The 23,942-nt window shown below is 38.6% G+C and overlaps 2 protein-coding genes across 26 annotated transcripts in view; one reads left to right on the forward strand and one right to left on the reverse strand.

Moving 5' to 3' along the window:
- Positions 1-9,390, reverse strand: part of LOC139447746 (uncharacterized) — a 166,463-nt gene extending 157,073 nt beyond the window's left edge. For 21 of the 23 annotated variants that reach the window (XM_071229229.1, XM_071229228.1, XM_071229214.1 and 18 more), the window contains exon 1: positions 8,151-9,390. In XM_071229229.1, coding sequence (XP_071085330.1) covers positions 8,151-9,051 — 901 coding nt within the window. In that variant the 5' untranslated portion in view covers positions 9,052-9,390. Of the gene's footprint in view, positions 1-1,465; positions 2,453-3,716; positions 4,072-8,150 lie in introns of those variants that run through there. The other 2 variants (XM_071229223.1, XM_071229233.1) reach the window with 2 other exon arrangements.
- Positions 9,391-18,364: 8,974 nt separating this feature from the next.
- LOC139447679 (zinc finger and SCAN domain-containing protein 26-like) overlaps positions 18,365-23,942 on the forward strand; it is a 92,543-nt gene continuing 86,965 nt past the window's right edge. For all 3 annotated transcript variants that reach the window (XM_071229109.1, XM_071229107.1, XM_071229108.1), the window contains exon 1: positions 18,365-19,578. In XM_071229109.1, the coding sequence (XP_071085210.1) occupies positions 18,711-19,578 (868 nt within the window). In that variant the 5' untranslated portion in view covers positions 18,365-18,710. The remainder of the gene's footprint in view (positions 19,579-23,942) is intronic.

Genomic DNA, 23,942 nt, shown 5'->3' on the forward strand with positions numbered 1-23,942 from the left:
GAATTACAAATACCATATTCAACGTAATAAGCGCCCAGGACGCTCTCAAAAATAGGAAAAGGGGGCTCTTATCAGTATATAGTTTTGGTAAGAAAGAAAAACAGAGCTGAAAGATCGTCAATATTGTGGTGTATGCTGACAGCCTAATATGATATAAAAGACAAGTCTGTGCGTATTACACACGACAGATATATTTTTCAGAATTTAAATGCCCATAATTAAGGGTGCCTGTAACACACGAGTGCGTATCATGCACGAATAAATAAGTCTTGTGTACATTGATCAATTGGAAGGGGTGCTCATTGGGATTGTTCACTTGCCAATATATTAGCAAAATATCCCCGTGGGCGCTTATAAGAAAGGGGTGCTTATTACGTTGAATACGGTAATATGCTTCCCCAGGTGTTTGAGATGTCCAGGAGCACAAACAAATGTTACACCTTGATTGTATCCGTTGCACATTAATATTACAGGGATTTATCTGGACCTGCTCATGGTCCAATATTCGGCCCCATGTCTACAGCAAATGTCAACAAAAAAATCTCAATTTGAAACTAACATTTTCCAATTCTTTTAGAATGTATTAATACATATAACTAAAAAAACAATTTTTTGGCTTTGTAGAAGTATTCACTCATAACAAGTCTAATAGGAACAGGTATTAATGCTTCTTTTGATATTGTTGCATTAAATGCAATCGCAAAATACCTCTGAATTTAAAGAAACAAAAACTTTTCCCCAATTTGCCTGCTAGGGGCATTTAGTTAATAACCCAAGATAAATCACTGTATTTAAAAAAAATTGTGTCCCATTCATCTTAAAGACATCTTCAACATTTGACAATAAGAGTTGAAGCAGTAAATGTGCGTCTCTCAGCGAACCAACCAACGAAAAAACCTTAACAAGATAAATCTAGCAAGACAGAGAAGAGTCAACTATGCCACTTTTACCAATATAGTAGAAACATCAAGGCACTGGAATTGTCCAACACAATCTCATTAAAATCAGACCTCAGTTCTCGCTACCGCTAAACAAAGATCTGAGGACATCCCTTTAGGGGTCACGTCAGAACGACCTTTCATCCAACCAATCAGAGCACCGCTTACCAGATTATGAAAGTGACAGTCGGAATGTGACTTCTAATCATGCAACCTCGAAAACTTAAAAACGATAGTTACGGGTTAAACAACTGAATCCATATAATCTAGACCATCTATTAGCCATTCCAGAATTTCTTTTGTTCAGGTTTCAAATCTGTAATCGAGAATTGTCAAAATATGTTTCGAAGCGTAGTCGCCAATTTGAAATTAGTGCTGTAAACCACGAGAAAGCTGCCTTCTGATTGGTCATTCCATTGGTCAGTCAAAGTTCGCGAAAGGTCGGTCTGACGTGACCCGTAATGGGATGTCCTCAGATCTTTGTTTAGCGGCAGCAAGAACTAAGATCTTATTTTAATGAGATTGTGTCCAACATGAATGGTAACAAACTTAAGTTTTCTCCACTGGGCTTCACAGCCCCCTTATGTCATATTCAGATTGTTATGCTAACTTTGTCCTTATAAACCATTCATTTTCAATTGCTAGCTCTTCACATCTCAGAACAACATGTGAATGACTAGTACAAATACAGAGTTTATGAGACCTTCAGGGTGGTGGTGTTACTCTGAGTGAATCTGTGTCAACTTAGTCTCCCTGCTCAATCTGAGCCTTGTACATAGAACACGATTTTCGGTGGTAGAACAGTCCAGTTCTGTACTTGTATGACTTCCCACAAACACATACAAATGTAATGTTATCATGAATGGCTTCTTTGTGGTAGTTCAAAGCACAAGGATCTTGGAATATCTTTTCACACTTTGGACAGGGGTACTGCTTTTTAGGTGGTTTCAATTTAAATTTGTTGTGTTGCACAACAGAATTGTCCACAATATTCATGCACATGACTGGAGCAAAATTCTGAGCTTGAGCCTGGTTAAAAGACCAATCTTGTGAAAGTTTGTTCAGTCGTGCCATTTGGTGTTGATAATCTGAAACGCAACAAAAAGCTGCTAAATTGTTTCATCCAACCACAAATCTTCAGTTAGACGGGAGAAAATCCTAAACAACAAATTCAATCTATCAGGGAACTGTTTAACTTGGTGTTCGGTGTATAATGCAAGTTCTACGATGAGAAAGGAGACCAGTCCTGTATTTGTAGACCTTCCCACATTCACACTGAAATATCTTTTTATCATGAATAGCCTCCCTGTGATAAGCCAATGTTCCTGAATTAGTGAAAACTTTATCACACTGCCTGCAAGGCCATATCGTTTTCTTGGGGCGACAAGGTTTGAGGTTCACCAAACCAGGGTAGCCTACAAAAGTGTTCACACTGAAGCCTACTCTGCCATGAGAAACATCAGAACCAGCCAGATTGCCTGAAGAATGGCTCAAAAAAGCAGAACTGCCATTTCCTGAAAGCAACAAAAAGGTTTCTGCTAGTATTCAGTATGAAAAAGTAGTTTTACTTGTTAAGAGAATAACCAATCAAATTTGACAACGCCTTTATATTTTTGGTGGACATTGAAAAGCTACAAATGTGTATGAATGTCTCCAGCAGAATAAAAACATGCAAAAACATTCCAAGAGAATGCAATTCCACTTGGTCTCACTTAACAATAAGCACACTATCTCCAGTCGGCAGCGTGACCTCTTCTACACATGCTTACTTTTACCACCAATCAGATGTCAGGTGAACATTCTAATCAACCAATCAGATGTCAGGTGAACATTCTAATCAGCTAATCAGCATTAGGCTTCTAAATTCTAAGCATGAGTGAGCAAAGCATTTAAACCAGTAAACCTGATTTCTTTATGTTGAAAATGAACTAAACCAACAAGTTCCAATAGAGGAAGTCTTTGTGTATCTTATTGTGGACACTACATTCATCTCGTAATTTCTGAGCTACGTGTCAACCACCAAAATAAAACCATTTAAGGTATGGGTTCACATTTGTACAAATGGAATTTTCTCAAATAAGGTTTCACAGCTACAAATCAGCACTTTATTTGCGTAAAATACACACCCAAAATATTCATAACCCAATTACTTTCAATATACTTGCGTAGAGAAACTCATACATTAAATGAAAAACTCAAATTATAAAAATAGCACACGTAAATACCCATTGAAGCTTTTTCAGGATGTGTACAAAGGAGCTAATTTCCGAAACACAATTATGAGCTAATTTACTTTCCAAGTTAAGCCTATATATTTAGAACAGTTCTAAACATCTAAAACATTATTTCATTTTTTTTAATCTTAAAGTGTTCACTAATTTGGGAGAAATCCCAATAGTGTGATGAATAGATAAGTGAAAAAATATTGGTAACCCAATGAAAAATGTAATAACCCAATTTAAATAGAAACCCTGGAGTGAAAAATCAATTGCTCAAGAAGTCATCTGGAGCACTCTTAAAAAAACTTTGCTGAATCACTTAAGAAAGTTGAACACTGATTGGGACAAGAAGCAACGCAGCCATCATTTAGATTGGGCGACCAAGTTCACGGAAAGTGATCTTCAAGGGAGGTTTCCTCTGATCTGGTACAGAGAGGTATAATCGAAGTAACAGATCTCATTTAAATGAGATTTGTTTCCACAATAATCCAACTGCTTGCACTTGAAGACAAATATATCAGTAAGTTCGAAAACACCGACCAAGGTCAGTTATTTGACAAGTGATGAAAACATTTCCATAATCATGATTGTTGTACCAATCGACTACCATACCAAAGCCACAAGCGTGCCTTGCCTTTATCTACTTAGATTTGAGCGAGTACACATCTTCAGATGATGGCCTAAAACCGATTTGGAGTTAAACACCCTTCCACAAGGACAAGTCAAGATGTTCCTCTTGTGAACCACTTCTCTGTGATCAAGCATGGCGACAGAGTCATAAAAGACCATTGAACACTGAGGACAAGGCCAGGTCATAACATTGGAAAACTCAGCTGCAGAGTCATGTCTCAAGCCGATGCTTCCTCTCTCAAATCTGTAAACCCTTGAGGAGGAGGGTACAGAGCAGGAGGCACCTGGAAAGGAGAACAACCTTAGCTACAAAATAGTATGACAGAAAGCCAGGAAACGACAATCTGGAGAGTGTGCTGGCTGGGTTTTTCACCATGGCAGCAATGCAGCATCAACATTCCTTAACGAATACCAAGAAAGTGTGACACACATAGCTATGCAGGTGTGAATCGAGGTCCTTGTGACTAACACACATATTTAACTATCTGGCATGAAATGCTTTAAACGTGGGGCCTACGAAAATTAGACCGTTATTAGTAAAGAAGGAGGATACTTCAGTGTTTTCTGACAACAATAAAAAATATGGAGCTCAAGTAAAAAGATCCTTTGGAAGAAACACTATACCTGAATACTAAATAAGATATACAATAGACCCTCTAGTGTCAAGTATCACAGCAATGACCAGGTGGATTGTGATATGTGCAAAAGTTGGCAATCCATGACTGGCTGCATGGTGAAATCATTAGCTTGGTCTGTTACACACAAGTGTGGCACACTCACTTGTCAGAAGGAATGACATCCACACAGATGATGCGAAATGAGGGGAAAAATATCAGCGCATTGTCACAAGACAGTTGATCTGAAATATCCATCTTTCCATGGCGATCAAGATCCTTATCAAACAGCATGGTGCCAATTCTCTCATTTTCCCTGCCTTGACGACTTAAAAAAGGCAACTCTACATAATCAGATAAGGAAACAAGGCCCCATACCCCCACAGCATGATCAAGATTAATAACATGCTCACACTTCAAATTTGATGAAAATAACCAAGATTGCTTGGTTGGTTGTATTATATCATAAGGCACCTTAAACCTTGATACATGATGAAGTCCAAAGATTTTGACAAATGTGTCTACATCTTGATCCACACAACTTCAGTTTCAACAGAAACCAGTGTAAATAAAAGCAACCAAAGTGTCTCCACAAAGCTTAACTTTGCTCATTAGAATGCAAGCATCAGTATTAGTGACAATAGTCTCTTTGTCGTTGAAAACCCAAGTACAACATGTACTATATCAAATGAACTACACCCTCTATTGTAAAATGTCACAATCTGGATAACAGAATCAACATCAATCACAAAATACCACTCTGGAAAACGGGTATCACTTCCTCGTAAATGCTCAATAATATATCAACATTGGGTACAACAAATTTCCTTACAATATTCAACCATGTTACATCTCTTGACATTTACAGAGGATAAAACGAACTCTCCCTTTCAACTCTGTCACTACAAACGGCAATTCAAATGAATATGGGATGATATCAGAATGTGAGAGAACACATTTCCTAGCACTTACAGGAGAAATTACCAAAGTTGTAAAACAGTTGAATAGAGTAAGATTATATAATGCTATCATAGTCATACACAATACTTCAATTTCATTAACAAATATGAAAAAAAACCTTCTCTTCTTAATTTGTTCAGTCAATGAAATTGAAGTATCACACAATGACAAATCAGATATTTGTGTGTCAATGCATGCAAAACCCTATGTGTATTATAGGTCAAAGGAAAATTCTGCAAAGTAAGCCTGAATGTTTCCAAATAAAACAGACAAATTATCTTCATCATCTGTACTTTCCATATTTTGTGAAACCAATCACATAAAAGTTTCTAATATTTGATGTACCATAGTTGACCTAACAATACAATCTACAAAGAAACTAATCAATGCATCACTTTCTATGAACATTTAATGTTCAACAAAGATCACAACCCTTTTCCATGACAAAGAAACGACTTAGGGAAAAACCATATGCCTCCTTGACCTTCTAAAATAAGTGATGTATGTGCTTAGCTCATGTATCCAACTCAGGCTTGCATACGTCCAAGCTCCAAAGACTAAAGTGTGAATGATGTGTAAAAGACAAACAAGAGCCATCCATTCTTGCAAACTTTATTCCGTAAGCAGTGCATGTGTGTTCGTGTAAAAAACCTTGGATATCTAAAACATTGTGGTATTGTTGCGTCAAGTACGGTACATCAATAATTAAGATCTTAATTTGCAGTAATTTACCAATATTTTGACCTCGTCTATTGTTGATGAGATAGCCCATGCCACAGTTGAATCAGGAAGCCAGTGTGTGGACTTACCTTGTGATGCCAGGAACCACGCCCCCTTCATCGCTGTACTGTGGCACTGGGTGTGTCAACATGGAAAGTGACAAGATGGATGAACTCTGATTTTATGACATTTCCCCTCTTTTTTTTTTACTTTTCCGGTGTACATTAAAACCTAATATTTATTATCTAACCAGGCCAAGTTAGCATTACTTAAGCAAATCAAGTCTTTCCATCTTATTACTTAACTAAGTGCATGTATCTGTATGGCTGGTTGGTGCTTGAATTATTTTACTTTAACTTAAAAAAAAGCACCAGAAAATTACTCCAGTTACTCATAATGCATGCACGTTTAATATATCTTTATTGAATCTGAGCCTGTGTTGGATCATTGACAGTATCATCATCAAGAATATAGCTAGTACAGTTGGAAAAGACAAAGGGGGACAACTCTTGTGGGGGCTAAAACAGGAAGTCAATGTTAAAGCCATCTATCAATGAGTGTGATGAAAAGCTTTAGTTAACTATCATTATCATTTCATGAAGCATACATGACATTTAATGCCAGTAGTTGTGGTCACCCCCAATTAACAATGTTTGAAAGGACATCAAGAAGAGATTCAACTGCCGATCACAGGCAGTAATAACCCCCCTCCAGGTTTCAGCAGAAATCACTGGGGTAGTTAATGTGCAGACAAATATAGTTCAAATTTTGAAGTGAAATTAAAAAACAATTTCTACAATAAAACAGCTATTTTTGCACCGACATAAAAAACAACATCCATCAGTTGCTTCTGAGTGATCAAAAATAAGGATTATATAAAGTGATGTATACCGGTGACCTTTCACCCATCACAATGAAATGACCTGCATCTACTCAGAAATTAAAGGTCCAATTGCCATCAAATTTCAATTCAAGACACAGTTTGAAAGTTGCACCTAATTTTTTAAAAGAGGCAACCTTTACACAATGAAGTGATATTGTTCAATCATTTTGTTCAGTTCTGTCTGCACAACTCAGGAGATGTCAAAGATTCTTGATTACATACAATGATCAAGCACAGTTCAGATAATATAGAACTGCTGGTCACCATAAAAAGATCTAGTTCTGAAGAATTCTGCCAATAATCTGCCAAAATTAAACTGTTGAGAGACAAAATGTCACGAAAGGCTGGATGGCCCAATGGCCCGTGGCAGGTAGATCGCGCATCAGGCCCATAGCTTAGATGTATATGGGTCCTTACGACCTGCAGATAATGTCCCTGTCTATTTATTTGTAGATATAAGCTGTGATATTTTAATGAGGACGGTCCCCTGAAGAGTTCAGTCAGGCCCTGCAGTTTCCAAAGTCTATGGGTCCTGCTGGCAGCCTGGCAAATTGTTTGTTATCACACACTGAAGAATAGCATAAACATGATCTAAAACTGTTGTACTTCCAAGCTTATATATATTCCACACAGACACTGTCTAAAATATAACATTTGAAGAGGTACTGTCTAGCAAAAAGAATACCAGATTTTGTTCAGTGCAACTCCAAGAAGTAAACACTTTATCAAATCATATTACATTTATCTAAGTTCATCCGTTCTAGTCTATTCTATCTCGTTCAAAACAAGACTGTTTATCATTGTTACTAGTTTAAGCTATTTTGTTAGCTTACCTTTTAGCCATTCATAGTCAGAAAACCCAATCTTAGTTCCCTTGGCAGGCCAATTGGGGATTTGTTTCGTTAATTTGCTAAAAATTGGCTTACATTATTGGGATGTTCTAACACTAGCCTTAGAGCAGGTCACGATAAATCCCTGATATCAGAGAGATAATTAATAGTCTTTTCGTAAATTGCGCAACACTTCATTAAATATAAAAGGACTTGTATGTCCAAGCTTTTCAGATACTAAACAATTTTGATAACTACTTGGAACTTGAATTGGATTTAGTTTTCATTTGGAGCACAGTGCACTTTTTATGAAGAAACCAGCAGTTCTGTAAAAATGTATTTCAAATGATAATTACCGTCATTGCTGTAATCTGCTTCATTATCATCGCCGTCATCATTTTCATCTTGGAATACTAAAAAGTCATCTGCACTTTGGTCACCATATCTTGCTTGACTAGTACTGGGTTCGGCGTAATCTGGCACATGTGGAACGTTTTGATGGAAGGACGATGATGAAGAACCGGGTGATTGAGAATGTGATGATTGTGGATGAGAGAGTCGTTCTAGAGCTGCTTGGGACGTTTGCGTATGAGGTACATCTGATGAATAATCTATTTGCATGTATGGAGTCTCTTTCTTTGGCACAATATTATTAGGTTCTGGGTCAGGTTCTATTTCTATTAAATCTGGATCTTCAGGTTCTTGTTTCACGTTCACTTGAGTGTCATTTTTGGATTTTGACTGTTGAGAGTGGTTAGAAGGACTTGCACTGGCTTGAGAATGTGGACGACGATGAATAGCATGAACAGGTGATCTGGGTCTTGGAGACTCAGAAAAAGAAGTCCTACTGCTTTTAGAAGGTGGTTGTGGCATAGACACAGAACTTTCATGTAATCTTTTGGCAGGATTTGACAAATACACTGTTTGCTGCAATGTTTGTACTGTGGACATATTATTAGTATTGTAGTTGTCATTGTCACTTTCTTGAGGCATTAATGTGCGATCCACATCAAACACAGAGAGTTTTAATGTCTTACATTCACTCTTTGATATCATACTAGCATTTGACGACACACCGTCCACTTTGAACGTTAGTTTGTTTGAGCGCAACACAACCTGCACACTGGCATCTTGCGTTGTGCCGTACGAGTTCACGGAAGCCGGAAATTCAACATTAGACGCAGGTCCTTTTTGAAGTGAGGAAAATATATTGCACAATTCCACAGGAATCGTGAACTCTAGTGTTTCAATAAACATGTTGATTATGCAGAAGACCACAACACTAATATCACAAACCGCTTGAATTATTCCGATTAATGAGAAAAGACAAGATCGGGATATCACCGGTGATGATAAAACCTCACGTTGTAGCTGGTCGCCATTGTTTGCCAGTTTCGAGCAGGTGCGCGTTCAGAAAAACGCTCTTCTTGACTTAGCCGAAAGCTTTGATTGGAAAGACTTCAAAAGCATACATTAAGAGTCCTTGATGTCTACTGAGTGTGTTGCAATGGAAATCGGCGACGAAATGGCTTCTTTCACGTGGCAAACTTAGGTGTAATCTTCTTCACTCGCACATTCAAATTTCACAATGGCGGAATCGTTGAGTCAATTAACATTCGGAGATCATCGGTAACGTCCGGCTCGCCCATACAACGCACAATGAAAGTGCGCCCGAACTGTTCCGAGTCACCTGCCAACGGAAATGAAAAGTACATTCCTTCCAACTAGTTCAATATTTAGATAACGGCTTAAATAATATCACCGAAAGTGCAATATGAGGTTGTGAACGTAGGGTTTGGGGATGTCGTATTTTAAAAACAATGTTTCAAACGAAAGCCTTGTTTTCTTTGGTAAAACAAAACTATATCTCGTTATTTTAACTTTGTTGTCGTAATTTAGACTTAATATAAAAAGACTGAAAAGCTGGTAGAAATTTTCTTCCTCGTTGGTCTTTCTGAATATGATGAAATACTGGTACAGTGCTACCTTCCTTTGAAGAATCATGTTATTTTCAGCAGACGGACTCAATAATTATACTTGCGAAACCTTCTCCACAAATTCGTAACAACGAGGGATAAGTTCGTAACTATTATAAATATTGTCGTAATTCCAGGATCTAATTTTATTTTTACCCAACGAAAATGGCAACACTAGGCATTCGTAGTTTCGGAAGAAAAAGGCAAATACAAATAATGTGTCCTCAGATTCGACTAAATATAATACATTGTTCGCTTGGCCCGGGTGGCCCAGTCGTCTAAGGCGCCGCGATTCGCTGTGCAGAGTTGCGTCCCTTGGGCAAGCCAGAAACCTATGATAGTGAGTTCGAATCCCGGTTCGCCCTGATTATGTTTCTAGGTTTGTCAGCACCATACCTGTGCTCGTGGGTTTCACCGAAGTGGTAAACGTCTGAGACCTGCATCACCTCGGGCTTTCCTCCCACATTAAGCTGACATGCCGTGATATAACTGGAATACTGTTAAAAGCGGCGTTGAACCCAACTCACTCACTCACTCACTCACTCACTCACTACTGTGTTGTGCTCCTCTTTCCAGACACAGCTGCATCAGCTGAGTATCGACGTGTCAGAGGCCAGATGTAGCTGTAATATTGTTCACCGTGGCGTAAAACAACTGTTACCCCTAAACCCTAATATATCATTAAAGCCTCATCGATAAAATGCAATTCAGGAGTGATAGGTTCGCTTACCTCGTGCCACCCTAAAGACAATAGCCACTATTGTATATTTTGATGCCACCCACTCTATTTTCAAATGGATATATTTACGGATAAGCAAATATTGTTCCCTTTACCAATATTGTTTCAAATGTTTCATACGCAAATAAAACCAATATTATTTTACTGTTCAGAAATCTGGGGAACCCACAATTGGAATGTTTTAGAAGCCATACAAACTAGATTTTGTAAATATTTAATTGGTGTCGGGAAATCTTGTACACAAATGTTGCTATTTTTGGTGAATGTGGACGCTATAAATTGTATTGTGAGACTAATGTATACATTGTTTGAAATATTGGTGTAAACTAACCACTATGTCAAATGAAAGATATCATATACAGTGTTATAATATGTTATATAGATTAGAACAAGTAGGAAGAGTTACATGGGCTACTAACATTAAGAATATTTTGTATTTATATGGTTTTGTTTTTGTATGGGAAAATCAATCTGTTGGTCACACTGATTTATTTATATGTGAATTTTCACAAAGAGTTAAAGATTGTTATATACAAACATGGCATTCACAAGTTAATGATTATGAACATTTAGAATTTTATTCGTCACTCAAAAGAGCATTTGTTATTGAACCGTATATTTTAAAAATCACTTGTAAAGAACTAAGAAGAATCACTATTAAAAACTGGAGAATTATATATCATGGTGAATATTGGAAGAAAAAGTAATATTGATTTTAATTTTAGATTTTGTCCTTTTTGTAAGAACATCATTGAAACTGAATGACATTTTATGCTATCATGTCCATTATATAGAGGTTATCACGCGAGTGTGTTTGGGGATGGTAAATATCCTGCAGTTGGAATAAACATTGTATTTAGCGAGCCTTGGCGATATCATATAATGTCCTTTATCATATAATGTCATTCTTTAATTCTGTGCTTCAAAATCGCTTTCCCTCACTCACAAACATTACCGAAACATTGCGAGTTTTCCTGGAATGCGCGCATTAATATTTATTACGTCACAGGGATAGTGATGTGTCAGTCGGACAGTGACCGTAGCCAATATAGTTCCAACTAAAATCTGTTTTTTTTTTATACAGTGGCGAAGCAACATATACGCAAAGCAACAATGGTTTTTACTTGCATTTCGCGGCAATCCTTCAGTCTGTCCGCTAGAGTAACTGCCCTTTGTCCAAGGGAAGCTACTCTAACCCTAGTTTATGAGACTCCATGGCCACGTTCAGACGTTGTTGACAGTCGGCCTGTCCAGTCAAAACGTTAAGAAGTGCAATCAGATATACACACAACGACAAAAAGAAACAAGGTTACAATTCAAACATATTTCGACAAAATCCAACTATTTTAATTTGTGGAGGTTTCCAGCCGCAGAGGACTACAAGCACAGATATGGCTATTGATCCCGCTTGGCTAGGCTTCGTACCCTCGAAAAATTGTTTCGAAATTTATATCTCCAAAGTTGCCTAAACTTATAAAATGCGTTAGCCACGTCACAGCTAGACACTGATTTTAAGTATATCAGACTGTTCATTTGATAATGATAAAAGTTATCTCTGTAGTTTATCCAGATTCCCGATGGTTAATTCTGATTCGATTGCCGAATGACGAGGGCGACGCCATGTTTGTTTATAAACAGTGAAAGCAGTCCTACTTGACCTTTGATATTTGCATCTCTATCCGCATATGGCCCCAACGGATATCGTTTTTATCCGTTGGTTTTATCCTGCCGAGAAACCTACCCATTATATGATAAATGATGATATCAGACAGAAACACATTCTAAATATATATTGTAAATCTCAGTTATTTAAGCATATAATCTCAGGCAAGCTAACTGATTTACTTCAATGCTGTAAATATATTAAAGAGGCTATTGTATTACGTTCATCCCATTTGTAATACTTGTTTAATGTTGCACCAATATGTATATTCTATATGTCAATATTTATTTGTACATGGGCCTGTGGCCTTTATACTGAATAAAGAAATTGAATTGAGAAGCAAACTACATATGCGCAGCCTCAAGAAAAGTTGTAAGGTTTCCAACTAACGCTTAGTCCTTGGCATAAAGTTATCTTTTTTAAAAATATATATCTACAAACTAAAAAGCCCAAAGAAATGCCCAGTTAATCTAAACTTGCCAAATCATTCTTGACTTCAGCTGAATTTAATCAAAAATTATTTTCTAATAATAATAATAATAATAATAATAATAATAATAATAATAATAAAAAGAAGAAGATAGAAGTAAAAAAGAAAAAAAGAAAAGTGAAAGTATGTTTTTACACCGTTTTTAAGCAATATTCTAGCAATACACGGCGGGGGACACCAGAAATGGGTTTCACATATTGTACCCATGTCGGGAATCGAACCCGGGTCTTCGGCGTGACGAGCGAACGCTTTAACCACTAGGCTACCCGACCGCCCCGAGAAGAACAACAATAATAATGATGATAATAATGATAATATGCATATTTATAATGCTTCAAATCCACACCCTACAGCACACTCAAAGCGCTAAATTATTACCCCGGTCACTGTATCAGTGTGCACCCGATTTTCATTCTCATCATCTTATCCTGCCTGGTACCCATTCACTGCTGGATGAACAGAGTCACATTTCGAACAGTCACTTACCTGAGAATTTGTTTGTTTGTTGTTTAACGCCGCACTCAGCAATATTCCAGCTATATGATGACAGTCTGTAAATAATCGAGTCTGGACCAGACAATCCAGTGATTGGCATCAGGAGCATCGATCTACGCAATTGGGATACGGTGACGTGCATCAACCAAGTCAGCCATCCTGGACACCAGATCCCGTCAGTCGCCTTTCACGACATGCCTAGTCACCTTTTACGGCAAGCATGGGTTGCACGCGTTGACCACATGCCACATGCTGAAGGCAGAGTCTATTGTACGATTGCAGCTATATATCATAAGCACGTGTCACCCGGAACACATGGTACAAGTGAAAATATGGAAATGCATCGGACACCATTTTGGTCACTGGTGCTTCAAATTTAAAAATGTCATCCACAAATTTAACATAATGCGTTTTTTCAAAACTTTACAAAGGGCATGTAACTTTGGAGCAAGAATCTTCTGACGCTCTTTGAAATCTTCGTAGAACAACACGCTCGACTGACATCAAATGGTATGAAATGTAAACACCAATTGCAAAATGTAAACACCAATTGCAGAGCTCCTGGAAATATTGCTTGACATAAAGGGAAAGTTGACTAGTGGAAAGTTTAAGTCATCACGCTTGTCATACAGTCTTGTGGAGATTGGTTTTGTCACTCTGAATCTTTATGCATATACTGGCCACCTTATTTTCTTTTGCGACCGCCTCCGTTGTCTAGTGGCAGAGCGTCCGCCCGGAGAGCGGAAGGTCCGGGGTTCGATCCCCGGCCGCGTCATACCAAAAGACGTTAAAAGATGGTACTTGTTGTTACCCTGTCTGGCGCTCGGCATTAAGGGGCTAAAACAAGGACTGGTCGGCTCGGAGTCAGTATACTGTGTCTGAGTGGGGTATTCATGTTAAACTGCGGCATGGTATCTCAGTGAGCTAGCACTATAAATCGGCATCAGTCCGGACTAGTACAAGCAGCCACACAAACACACACACGTACATGCACGTCGCTATATAAGTGCAATAATCTTGGACGCGACGTCAAACACCATTTCACCTCACCTCACCTTATTTTCGTTTGCCCAGGTGGGTAAATCCGTGGAAGAACTGTTTGACTATCACTGAACCAAACCAGTCTTCGATATACCATTGATCATGTTTATGCAAAACTGATCTGTGTTTGAAATGTGTTGTTACACATATCCCCTGCAGGTCCAAACCGGGTTCAAACGTAATTTCCGACCATAATGCATTAGGGGATGGTCACGTGACCCCTTTGGGAAACCTTACCATGTGTTAAGGATATATGGAGAGCCCTTGGAAATGTGCATTCCACAGCATCACTAAATAAATCAAAACTACCAAAATAATGACTTAATAGCCATTTGAAGTTATGAAAAAATATAAGTAACCCCTCACACTTAAAGACCAATGTCAAAACCCCTAACGACCCGTGAAGATTCCGGGGTAGAATAGGTCGTCATCAACCCATGCTTGCCGTAAAAGGTGACTATGCTTGTCGTAAAAGGCGACTAACGGGTGGGATCGTGTGGTCAGGCTCGCTGACTTGGTTGATACATGTCGTCGATCCCAATTGCGTGGATCGATGCTCATGATATCAATCACTGGATTGTCTGGTCCAGACTCGATTATTTACAGACCGCCGTCATATAGCTGGAATATTGCTGAGTGCGGCGTTAAACAACAAACCAACCAACCAACCAAAACCCCTAACAATATGGTATCTGCGGAAAGAGCAAACCCTGGGTAGAAATCTCCATAGAGACAAAGAAAGGCAAGGGGTGGGGGGTTGGGGGACGTACTAAAGACAAAAGAAGAACAAAGAAGTCCACTCGCATACATTTAACGTGGCTGAGGTGTGCACAAGACGTTTCCCCAAGCCACAAATACATTTTTTGAGATCCTTAGCGTATTTGTGACTGCGTACTATAGAAACTATAGTACAAGCAATTTGATCTATTTCAAGCACACTAAACCTAAGTGTTCTACTTCACGACACGAGACAGAACCCATGGATGTAACACTTTCAGGACGCGTCCGTGTGTTCTGAAAATACTCTGAAAGCTGATGTTCTTGACCCAGAACATTTTCAAAGCGTTTTTTATCCGCTCTGGTGATGTGACACTTTTATAACGCCCTTTAAGTGTTCTAGACGGATATTCAGAACATGATGCGTTCTCAGCCACTTGCTTCTACAGCTCTGAAATGACAAATCTTGGTGTGTGTGTCGAATACAATTAACCCGATGGTCTTTTAAGGCGTAAGGGGGCGGTCGGGTAGCCTAGCGGTTAAAGCGTTCGCTCGTCACGCCGAAGACCCGGGTTCGATTCCCGACATGGGTACAATGTGTGAAGCCCATTTCTGGTGTCCACCGCAGTGATATTGCTGGAATATTGCTAAAAGCGGCGTAAAACCATACTCAATCACTTACTTTAAGGCGTAAGAATTCAAACCTTAGCTTCACACCCATGAATATCCTCTAGTATACGTCACGACGAAAGACGAAATTCTGAACAGTAATTATGAATTATTTATTATCTTTATTTGTCATGATCATGTGGATATTCAAGTCATACAAATGTGAGTCAGAGTTCTACAAAAAACATTACAAGGTGCGGTGAAATGGGGTTTAACGTGGCGATCAAGAGTATTGCACTTACATGCAGCGCCGTGCACGCACGTGTGTGTGTGCCTCCTTGTACAAGTCCGGACTGATGCCGATTTATAGTGCTAGCCCACTGAGATACCATGCCGCAGTTTAACATGAATACCCCACTCAGACACAGTATACTGACTCCGAGCCGACCAGTCCTTGTTTTAGCCTCTTAATGCTGAGCGCCAGACAGGGTAACAACAAGTTCCATCTTTTAACGTCTTTTGGTATGACGCGGCTGGAAATCGAACCCCGGACCTTCCGCTCTCCGGGCGGAGGTCGGGTAGCCTAGTGGTTAAAGCGTTCGCTCGTCACGCAGACGACCCAGGTTCGATTCCCGACATGGGTACAATGTGTGAAGCCCAATTCTGGTGTCCCCCGCCGTGATATTGCTGGAATATTGCTAAAAGCGGCGTAAAACCATACTCAGTCACTCACTCACTCTCCGGGCGGACGCTCTACCACAAGTCCACGAAGGCGGTGAGCAAAAGACAACAACATTACAAACTATCGTGTAGCATTGTGAAGCAGGCGATCCATACTTCGCCTGAAATGTTACATCTTTCTTCGTCGCCATCGCGGGGACATGGGTGGCCCAGTCGTCTAAGGCGCCGCGATTCGCTGTGCAGAGTTGCATCCCTTGGGCACGCCAGAAACCTATGGCAAATAAGACTCCCCAATATCCTAAAACACGAAATATGTATTTTGGCATAGTCATATGAATGTATTTATCAAACTCGTACATACTGCATAAGACATTGCCCTGACATATCTCCGTTAGTAAACACAGGGTTACCGTGACAATTACAATAGTTTCATTATTTGCTCTTGGACAGTACTGATTATCTGCATCCACCCTGTAATAGAAACAACAAAACAACGCTAGACCGTTTCTCCAAAATATTACACACACCAAAAAATCTAGAGACGTGTGAGGTGTAGGTTTAGTTCTTTACGCTCAGTAATATCAGTGAAGATTAGGTGTAAAATAGGTCTTCAGGGACCCATACTTGGCGACAAACAGGATCGGGTGGTCAGGCTCTCTGACTTGGTTGATGCGTGTCATCGTATCCCAATTTTGTGGATCGATACTCATGATGACAAATCACAGGATTGTCTGATCCTGACTCGATCATTTACAGACCGCCGTCATATAGCTGGAATATTGTCGAATGATTTACAAGGATCGTTACGAAACAGGTTTTTAAGTTTAATACCCAAATGTGGGTATAAATAAATTGTATACCCTCTAAAACCCGTGGATACCCTATCAAAATCACCCCCAACCCCCGACCCGTGAAGATACCGGGGTAGAATAGGTCTTCAGCAACCCATGCTTGCCGTAAAAGGTGACTATGCTTGTCGTAAAAGGCGACTAACGGGATCGGGTGGTCAGGCTGGCTGACTTGGTTGATGCATGTCATCGATCCCAATTGCGTGGATCGATGCTCATGATGTCAATCACTGGATTGTCTAGTCCAGACTCGATTATTTACAGACCGCCGTCATATAGCTGGAATATTGCTGTGTGCGGCGTAAAACAACAAACACCCCGACCCCGAGGTAAAATACCCAAATATCCAAAAGCTCATCTGTAGCTCTGTGTAATAAATTTCACCTAACACACCTGACGACGATTTCTGAAGTGTAACGATTACAAATTCTCCTGACTGAATCCACATAAAACGTATGTAATACGGGCATTTAGGTTTGATGAGCAGCAATGGATTGAAACATTCCAAATGAAGAAAGAAACATTTTATCATCAGTGCCAGAGCTCCAAGAATTTCTTGGAAAGACACATCAAGTATGTCAAACCCGTGGATGTTAAACACAAAGCTGGACAAGTAAGTAAGTAAGCTGGTAAGATTCTTCAGCTGAATTCTCAACTGCAGCGGTCCCTCTCCCCAATCAGCACAATCCAGCTGCTCGCTTAGGTATTTTTGCCATGGGTTCATATGACAAGAAAAGAAACGAGGCAAATATAAATATGTGCAAAAATACACTAGACTAGGCGAAGATGTGCAGACCTTGCATATTAACGTTTGTATGTATTTGTGTTTATATGCACTATTTACAACCTTTATAACTTGACAAATTTATTTATTAATGTATATACTTGTAACTGTGTGCTTGTGAACAGGGGCTTAGTATGCTTTTGTTCGTTTACTGCCTCAAAACAAGTTTTTATATTCAGTGCAAGGATCCGAACAAGTTACTTTTTAAGAATTTATTTCAGGACATCAATGTTGTAAAGCGAACAATTTACTTTTGTGGGTAAAATCTTTTTTAAAGAACAAATTATTTTAAGAAACTCATCCCCACCATTCCCTACCGATTATCAAATGACGGGGCTATAAAATATATATTCAGCTGAAGAAGCATGCATACAAATGTTTATATTTGACATCACAAGAATGACAGTTATGATTATTATATATACACGCGTATTGCAGGACACTGTGACATAAATCGGCAGACGACTTCAAAACCAATAGTATAACTGTAATGTGTCGCGCGGGGAATAGTACATGAGGAAAAGCCGGTCAAGAAGATGAATCCGCCATTGTTGAGAATTTTCCAGAAAATCGAAGAGCACTTGTGCAGCTGGATTGCACATTAACAGAAGATCTTTCGATGAAAACCTGCATGAACACTACACTAAGAAGCAAACGGGCGAAGTTACTGTATGTATTGTGTTTGCATTGGAGCGAAAACAGGTGATTTAGCTGAGGCTTTTGTTTCGACATTCCGCGCACCTGCTTGGCGGCAAAGCTCAACATGCGGTGTTATCTATACATGTGATCAACCACCGATCTAAGCGCTCAAGATTACTAACATTGAAAGCATTTTGTGATATTTCTACGTGTTATATTCCGACATAATCAATCATGTTCATCGAAACTCTGGAATTCACAATTCCTGTGGAGTTGTGTAATGTCTTTTCAACTCTTCAGAAGGGACAGAGGTCAAACGTAGAGTTTCCGGCATCCGTGAACTCGTACGGCACAACGCAAGATGCCAGTGTGCAGGTTGTGTTGCGCTCAAACAAACTAACGTTTAAAGTGGACGGTGTGTCGTCAAATGCTAGCATGATATCAAAGAGTGAATGTAAGACATTAAAACTCTCTGTGTTTGATGTGGACCGTACATTAATGCCTCAAGAAAATGACAATTACGATTCAAATAATATGTCCGCCATGCAGCATTCTACACCTGTGTCATTTCCATCCAAGAGACATCAAGAAATATCAGTGTCACAACCACCTTCTAAAAATCGTAGGACTTCTTTTTCTGAGTCTCCAAGACCCAGATCTCCACTTCATCGTCGCTCACAACCTCAAATCAGTCCACGTCCATCTCCAAACACACAATCAAAATCCAAAAATGACTCTCCAGTGAATGTGAAACAAGAACCAGAAGATCCAGATTTAATAGAAATAGAACTAGACCATGATCCCGATGATGTTGTGCCAAAGAAAGAGACTCCATACATGCAAATAGATTATTCATCAGATGTACCTCATACGCAAACGTCCCAAGCAGCTCTAGATCGACTCTCTCATCCACAATCATCACATTCTCAATCACCCGGTTCTTCATCATCGTCCTTCCATCAAAACGTTCCACATGTGCCAGATTACGCCGAACCCAGTACTAGTCAAGTTCATCATGGTGACCAAAGTGCAGATGACTTTTTAGTTTTTCAAGAACAAGACGAAGATTGTGATGACAACGATGCAGATTATGGAAATGATGGTGATTATATTTTTCAGTTTTTCATCCTCAAGAAACTGCTGGCCATGCTCACAACTTACCAAATTATTGTAGTTATATGGATAGGTATGAATTAGGAAGGCAATTTATATTTGAATTTTACTCATAACCAGACCAAGAAAGGGTAAGAGGATGTAAATACTTAGTTACACATTATTGTATTGAAGTTCATTGTTAGTGTATGTCTAAATTGAGAAAAATTTGAACTTTTAAAAATTCCTATTTTGAACAAACATTATTTCCCCAATTTTCCTGCCAAAGGCTCTTAATTTTGAATCCTAGATATATGCCTGTTGCAGTGATGTGAGGAGTGGAATCGGTAAGCTAAATTAATGTTAGCTCATTCATGGGAAACCCAGGCACAGTTCATGGTTTGCCATGTGGGTTGGAGTGCGTCAACCAAGTGTTTTTAGCCGCAAGGATTTGTGTGCAAATTTAATCTTAGTCCTGTTTGTTGTAAAGTAGATCAATGGTGATCTGGCTACACAATTTTACCTTTGTTCATTGACTGCATCACAAGATCCTGTGATATGATCAGTCCTGGTTAATCCCACTCACTCTTCTTTAATTGCAAAAGTATGTGGTAGAGCTGTATTCTGAAATATGGAAAAGATATATTAAGAACATTTCGTTCAAAAGGGTGTTTTTTCTAGTATGTGAAGGGTCAACAAGAAAACTGCATGTCTTAGTCCTGTTGGTTTATGTTTGCAGTGAATCCTTTCTGATTCAAATGATTGTATTTGTACCAAATCGCCCAAGTAGGTACCATGATGGAGGTTCATCTTGAACTTGTGCGTGTATATATTTATAATTTGCCTTCCTAACATTCATGATTTTGAAATTTTATTAATCAGATCCACAATATTTTAAGGGGACAAACACCAAAACTGGTCACAGGACTTTTGTGTAAACATAGCCATCCAATGGAAACCGACAGTCTGCAACAAGACACCATCATATGTCTACAATACACAAGGATTGGTATAAAAATGATATAATGAGAACATATTTAAAAAAACTGAGAAACAGCATCATAAATCTGAGAGCATGCTGCTGAAAACATGGAAACAGCAGCACTGAAGCACACAGACCATAGCGGGCGCATGGTTGGCCCAGTCGTCTAAGGAGCTGCGATTTGCTGTGCAGAGTTGCGTCCCTTGGACAAGCCAGAAACCTATGATTGTGGGTTCAAATTCTGGTTCGCCCTGATTATGTTTCTAGGTTTGTCAGCACCATACCTGTGCTCGTGGGTTTCACCGAAGTGGTAAACGTCTGAGACCTGCATCACTTTCGGGCTTTCCTCCCACATTAAGCTGACAGTGACACGCCGTGATATAACTGGAATACTGTTAAAAGCGGCGTTAAATCACATTCACTCAAGAACTGCAGCCTTCCAAACTAGGCATGTGTAGAACAAGGTGTCATTTGATGAGGATCAACAAACAGTGGGTAAATGTACATCTTTCAGCGGTAATACAGCATCTAGAATGTTGGTACTGTAAGATGTACATTTACTCACTGTTTGTTGAACTTCATGATTATGACTGTCAACTTCCTTCTTGTTCAGTGAATGATAGTTTGGAAGACTGCTGTGACCAAGTTTTTTGGCAGCATGGTCTCTTTATGATGCTGTATCTTAGTTTTTGGTTACATTCTCATTATTTTATGTTGCCTATCCCCTGTGTATTGTAGGCATATGACACTTTTCTGTTGCAGTCTTGTCAGTTTTCATTGGTAGGCCTGCTGAATGTTATTGTGTAATGGAGGTATGATAAGCTGGATAATCGAGGGTGCACTTAAAGATGCACAACACACATTTCTTGACCGGTACATATCTGCTTGGATATTTGCATAACTGGTACTCAGTATATTAACAGATTGTGAATGGATGATAGATATAAATCGATTCACAACCTCCTGTTTTCAGAATATATATTCTGTGACATTGTTTGTGAAAACATTTAGGAAATCATATTTATCTAATAAATTTTTTTCTGGAAAATATCAATTGAAATCTGTCTTGTGATTAAATGTACCACCTTACCTTATGTCCTTTTGTAGACTTAGCCAAAAACATTTTCGCGATTATTCCTGATGGATTTTGATGCCCAGTTATGTTGTTAGCATTGCCAGCAGTTTGTTTTTGTACTGAGTTTGGTCATTGACATTAGTTGAGAACTTAAAATTTGGTAGCGTTTGAATATTGATATAGTTAGGTAAGTTTCAGAACGTTATCAAGGATGTGTTTTGTATCGTTTGTTGTGTAAGGATTACCTCAGGCTCTACATTAGATTTCTAATTTCTAATGCTTAAGTACTGATTGAAATGTCAGAAGAAAGCAAGCGTGATACTGGACTAATGAAATGTATTTGCATTTTTTTGGTTATGGCAAGTCAGCACTTCTTCTCCATGAAAGATGTCAACTGGACTAAAGAAATGTATTTGCATTTGTTGTATTTGCTTATTGCAAGTCAGTGATTGTTCTCAACAAAAGATGTTAATGACCCAGCTCTGTCAAAAACATTTCTTTATAAATTTTGAATTCAGTAATAATGTTTGTTGTTATCAATAAATATCAATTTTGGTGCAATGTCGTCATAAATGGTAATCGTTAAGCACCATACTTAGTTATGTACACACATGCACTACTTCGGCCAGTGACAAGACGGATTCATATACGTGTGGAAAACTTGAGACTTTTCGGTAAATCGATGCTGGTTTACAGTTTAAACACACAATATTTCAGGCATAAGTGAAATAGTTTAGGTAGCAGTTTCCACCGTTTTATCAGTCTTGTCACTTGCCATGTTGACACACCCAGTGCCACAGTACAGCGATGAAGGGGGCGTGGTTCCTGGCATCACAAGGTAAGTCCACACACTGGCTTCCTGATTCAACTGTGGCCTGGGCTAGGACGTCCTCAAGCTCATCAACAATAGACCAGGTCAAAAACATTGGTAAAATACTGCAAAATAAGTTCTTGACAACAGGCGTACCATATTTGACACAGTATTTAAAACATGAATTATTCAGGGTTTTATTTCATTAATATCTGGATCTATTAGTCTCCTGCCAGTGTTGCATTTTCAAGTGTTTTTCTTTTTTTCTTCTCAAAATGACTTTTTATTTCCATTTTAGTGGTCATTTTTAATGATGCAAAATTTATGGAATTGTTATGAGTAATGTAAAGCAGATTTCATGATAACAAATTTTGTATATTTTGAACAAAAATGGTAGGGATCATGCATATTTTGGGGGATGTCTATGAAAATGTGTGCTCAGTCTTCACTATAAAAAAATAAAATTTAAAAAATATTGACGATCCCTAACCCTTTTTGTTCAGTGTATGAAATTTGGTAATGACCCTGGATTTAAAGTGAAATAGAACCCTTAACTGTTACATATGAACACACATGCATTGCTTTGTGAATAAAGTCTGCAAGATATGGATGAATTTGGTTCTTTCTTCCCAAGTAGATTATCTTGAATCACCTGTTGTAGTTGATTGGTCGTCTAGGATTATGAAGGTGATAAGGCCTTGGAAAGTTGTGGTTCTGATTAACTATGATCTTATTTTTATTTCCCTACCCTTGCAATTATACCGAAATTTCTAATCAATTTCTTTTCATTGCTCATTTATTAATGAAAAAATATTAGTGGAAAATGGATAGTGACCATCAATGGCAGTCCGAACCACAGCTTGTCGGCCAAACGTTACACAGTGGCACACATCTAACAATCAATGTCTTTATGTTGTATCGATACTGTGTCAAACATGGAACCACGGTGTTGGTGAAATTAAAGAAAAGTAGACCATCTATTAGGATCAATATGCCAAGTTAAAAAATAATGCGTTTCATCAAATTAGTGATATGTAAGTCGATTGACATGGCTCTTCTCACATAAGCTATCCCAGCTTATACATAACAGTTTTGTAGATTCAGTTATTCACTTATTTTGCATATTTTTCCTTGACCTGAGAAACACATAGGGTTATTGAACATGCACTAGTGAACAGATAGGTATGTAATATATGTCTCAGTGGCTAAATATTGACTATTGTTGACCATATTTGACCAATTATGTGTATGTATTATTTGTTTGGGGTTCTTAAATAATGAGTCTTTGAACTTGAAACATTGACATGCATCGTCTCTTAAGTGTTTTTGAATTATCTGGGTAATATTGTGATGTAGAAATGATCATCCCAACAAGGGGATAATGTCTGAAAATATAGTTTATACATAAGAGGTCAGATGTGGTGCTGTATGTAAGTGTTGTTATCTAATACTTTTGATATATGATAATCTACTAATACCTGATTTACTGCTTATGAGTTACAATTT

Source organism: Haliotis cracherodii, unplaced genomic scaffold (genome assembly GCF_022045235.1).
Source record: "Haliotis cracherodii isolate W230 unplaced genomic scaffold, xgHalCrac1.p SCAF_7, whole genome shotgun sequence".
NCBI lineage: Eukaryota > Metazoa > Mollusca > Gastropoda > Lepetellida > Haliotidae > Haliotis > Haliotis cracherodii.